Genomic DNA, 4,170 nt, shown 5'->3' with positions numbered 1-4,170 from the left:
CTGGACACGCCCCCTTCTCAGGTGGGCGTGGAGAGAAAATTTTTGAGAACTGTTTGATTTTGGACAATAATAAAAATAACATTTTAGTTTTCTCTCTTCTAAAATCACAGCAGAGAGATGGCTTTGCTTCAAAATCTTCTCGGAAAATCTAATTTCCTTGTCGGGAAGCTTGAAAATTTAGCCCTGCCCGCATCAATCGGTAAGAAAATTTCATTAGAATCAAATTAACCCACAAAGCATATATACATAATAATTTTTCATTTATATGTTCTATAAAAATACATCTCTCTGTCATTCAACTTCTTAAGTTTTCTTTGCGTTTTTCTAATTATTGTAATAATTTCAGTGGCTCGAAATGCTTCAAAGAAAACAGGCGGCAGCACCAAGAACCAGCGAGGAAAAACTCCGATTCCAAAGTTCCGAGGGCTGAAGAAGAATGAGGGAGTTTACGTGACGGCTGGCACGAAGGTCGTGACGCAGAGGAAACTCAATTACCACCCTGGACTGAACGTAGGGTTAGGCAAGGACGGCACCTTGTTCGCCATTGAGGACGGAATCGTCAAAATCACCAGCGAGAAGTGCGACCTCAACATGGATCACTCGTGGGTGCAGAGAATTTACGGCGGAAAGGACATTACTTATCTTTACAAAAAGTACGTTCATGTACTCAACCAACCTCAACACAACAGATTCAAGTTGATTGATACTATTTGAGTACATATTTTGACCTTCGCAGGTTTTAAAAATAAATTTAGTAATAACAATAAATGATAGGTTAGAAAATGAATATTTTTATTTCCATGTAATATTCACCACCTATTAGAAAAACTATTTAAGGACAATAAATACATACTGATGTTCTAATTAATAAAAACAAGTGATTGAGCATCCATAATTAAAAAACGGAAATCTTTGCGGGTTAATAGAGATATACAAGTTGGAATTGCCCAAAAAACAGCTCCCATTGCAGCAGCTTTTGTTTCAGGTCGTATTTATTCAAATGAATCCAAAATTAATGTCCAATTTTGAGAAGGAACTCACCACAACATGAAAGCTGAGGCTCAAAATTCGAATAATTAGCGTATCTCAAATTTCAACTAAAAAATATTTATGAATTTTAACATTAAAGTTACCCAGAAAACTCTTTTGATTTGGGATGTTTTCTGATGATTAAAAATGACAAATTTATTTTATATTTTTGTTTATCAACTTTTCAAATCAAATTAAGAGCTTGATTAGGAGTCAAACTTTAAAAGCTTCTTTGCATGAAGTACACTGGGCACAGCATCGAAACTGGCATTGAATTAACTTTTAATTCAAATTGTTACTTTGTACAAGTCATAATTATTCACAACCTAATTTAGAAAATGCGTCGATTTGAGAGTCTTCAGAATATTTACAATTGCTGATTTAGTTGCACGGATCATCACGCCCTCTCAGCCTTTTGAGCAAAACAATGTCTTGGGCAAAAAGAGTTCGACGCTTGGCATGCAGAGTCAACAAGAACGAATCTTCCAAGAACTGAACCATGTAGGCTTCGGCACTCTCTTGCAGAGCCATCAGGGCCTCAGCAGTGATTCTAGAATAAAACAAAAAAATCAATAATTCATTATCGAAGTTAAACAAAATCAAGCTATTGGAAAATGAACTCGTTAAAATTTCAACAAGAATAGAGATTTAAAAATTTTACGTGAAATTAATTTCCATGCTCACAACCAGCAAAAAGGATGATATCAGTATTTTTGTAAATGGTAAATCTTCCAATATCAAGCAAAAAATAAAATAATGGCAACACCCAGCAACACCTCTAGCAAAAAAGTTGCTACTCGCGACCTCAATCAGCGCCCAGGTGGGCCGCAGATGCATTTCATGTTTTGCCTACTTTATAATTGCTACTTCCGCCAATAAAAAAATTAAGATATTAAACTTGTTGGTTAAAATAAAGAGCTGAAGAAGGAACTCACATCTGCAGTGCCAAAAATTTCTAAAAAAAACCCTAATCTCTTCTCTAGTGTTTGCAACAACAAGACGAGTAAGTAACAAGGCGCTTATCTAAATTTCCTTTGCCATCACCTTCGTGACATTGCGAATTCAATTAAAAATATTAAAATATGTAACTGAATTTCATGTATTGTGTCATTTTGTTTTAAAGTTTTTTTATATAAATTTATAATTCCAAAATGGAACAAATTATTTTGTCGAAATTTCAAATTTATCATGAAATACACGGAATAGAAGATAAAAAATTCAATGTAAAAATACTTAAGAACCATGCTGTAGTTTGAGAATTAATTGTTACAACTGATGAAATTTTAATGCTTATCACTTGATGTGATTATTACTTGCTGATTACCTGAGATCCCGTCCTGAGAAGCAATTCATGGCTTCCCTGACGCATCTGCCAAAGGAAAGCTTGGGTATTAACAACTCGTGAGACTTTTGGTATTTCCTGATTTCCATTAAGGCCTTGGCTCCAGGTCTCGGCCTCTCTTTTGCTTTCTTTTGCTAAACATTTAATTCAGTTTAAAGTCGAATAATTTACAAATTTTATTCAACCGCTGTAGTTTTTCCTTTCGACGTTGGCGGTTTCTCCCTTTTCTTGGGACTTTTCTGGGCCAAAGCCAAAGCGGGATGCTGATGTCGCTGCTGCTTTGCGGCCAAGAGTGACTTTTTCGGCGATGCTTTACTATTCCTAACTTGGCTGCAAAGAAGAACATTAAACATAATCAGAGACTTTAACATGTTTCAACTCACGTCTTTGTGCGCGCCATTTACGCTTCAGTGATGAAACTTTTCCCTCGATTAACTTCTTAAACGACGGAGCATTCGCTGAATTTCAAATTTATCAATGCATTGAGAACCTTTTGAGTCAGACTAACGATGATTGTTGCGAAAAAGGGAAGAATAGCAAATTTTGAAAACGTAAACAAGGAGAGGAGAGACGAGCTGGCTGACTGATGCCGGGTGCCGCGTTTTTACAAAAACCAACACAAAACACAAAACCCAAAAACAAAACCAGTATCTTGAATTGATGCTGCCATCTGGCGGCGATTTTGGCAACCTCGTGCAACAGGGTGAAAGGAGCGCGCGCAATGATCTGGGCTACGCGTGGTCAATATGAAAACTGTATAAAGCCCATAAAGCCATCAAATTTAAAAAATTAAATTTTTGAAATGATAAAGTGTAATCCTACTATTAACAGCAGCTGAAATCTCCTCTGTTCTATAATCTGGTAATTTATTCAATATTTTGATGCGTTCATTTCTTCATCTGATTCTGATGTAAGATGAATTGCGTGATTTTAATTTCACACGAATGAGGAATAATTAAAAAATATTATTCGATTGGCCATATGAAAACTTAACGATGAAGATGGCGTTATACAATTTTTTTAACTTAAAAATTTTCAGCCTAAGCTTGCTGATTGTGTTGCGCGGCCCTTTTGTTTCTGGTGATTTTGGAGTAATGGAAGAGGCTTTAATATTGATGGTTGTGACATCGGGGTTTGTGGATATATTATGGTTTTGCTTGTGTTTGAGTTTTTGGTGGTTGTAGAAATAACGGTAAGGTTTTTAGAGGTGGTGGCTATTTAAAAATGGAACACATAGTGGGCTAAGAAAAATATATTTGTTGTCTAAAAATTACTAAATATTAAAACTTCCTATAATTGAATATAATTTATTTTTAAATCTATAGTTAGTATAGAAAAATACATTTTTAAGATTTTAATGGCGGATATATCAGTTTTATAAATTATTAATTAATATGCACTTTTTATTCATATTTCCTAAAAAAGCATAAACTATTCTTTTTATATAAATTAAAAAAATTAATATTAACCAAAATTTTATTTCAATATTATTGATTTTCCCAGCTTTTTTTCTCACTTTCTGCAAAATACTTCAAAGTGGCGAAATGTCATTATTTCTTTTGATTCGTGTTTTATTTTACTCGCGGGGGTGCATTAAAGTTAACGAGAGCCCGGAGGCACTTTCGCCGCTCTCACTCGGTCGGTGGCAGACGATAACGACGACGGCGGCGGGTGGTGCGCGGTTTCGTGTGCGAAAAATGGCCGCTGTCGGGCAGGGCGAAATCCAGGCCAACTGGCAGACACGCCGCCAACAATAAAGAGAGATATCATATAGAATTGTTCCTCGTGGCGCGGGGCAT

At 35.6% G+C, this 4,170-nt stretch overlaps 3 protein-coding genes across 3 annotated transcripts in view; 1 reads left to right on the top strand and 2 right to left on the bottom strand.

Moving 5' to 3' along the window:
• LOC132194290 (barrier-to-autointegration factor) overlaps positions 1 to 4,170 on the bottom strand; it is a 295,962-nt gene that overhangs the window by 276,329 nt on the left and 15,463 nt on the right. The gene's annotated exons all lie outside the window — the stretch shown is intronic.
• LOC132194184 (large ribosomal subunit protein bL27) lies at positions 10 to 792 on the top strand. Its single transcript, XM_059615317.1, has 2 exons — positions 10 to 199; positions 347 to 792. The coding sequence occupies exons 1-2, from the start codon at positions 118 to 120 to the stop codon at positions 712 to 714; spliced, it is 450 nt and encodes a 149-aa protein (XP_059471300.1). The 5' UTR covers positions 10 to 117; the 3' UTR covers positions 715 to 792.
• On the bottom strand, positions 772 to 2,993 carry LOC132194183 (histone H3-like). The gene is made up of 4 exons (XM_059615316.1): positions 2,755 to 2,993; positions 2,557 to 2,701; positions 2,354 to 2,505; positions 772 to 1,579 (listed from the first exon to the last, which is right to left on the bottom strand). The coding sequence occupies exons 1-4, from the start codon at positions 2,769 to 2,771 to the stop codon at positions 1,411 to 1,413; spliced, it is 483 nt and encodes a 160-aa protein (XP_059471299.1). The 5' UTR covers positions 2,772 to 2,993; the 3' UTR covers positions 772 to 1,410.

The sequence above is a fragment of the Neocloeon triangulifer genome, unplaced genomic scaffold (assembly GCF_031216515.1).
Source record: "Neocloeon triangulifer isolate White Clay Creek 2 clone unplaced genomic scaffold, ASM3121651v1 ptg000006l, whole genome shotgun sequence".
NCBI lineage: Eukaryota > Metazoa > Arthropoda > Insecta > Ephemeroptera > Baetidae > Neocloeon > Neocloeon triangulifer.
The sequence above is the reverse complement of the archived record's forward strand: the minus strand, read 5'-3'. Positions and strand labels throughout refer to the sequence as shown.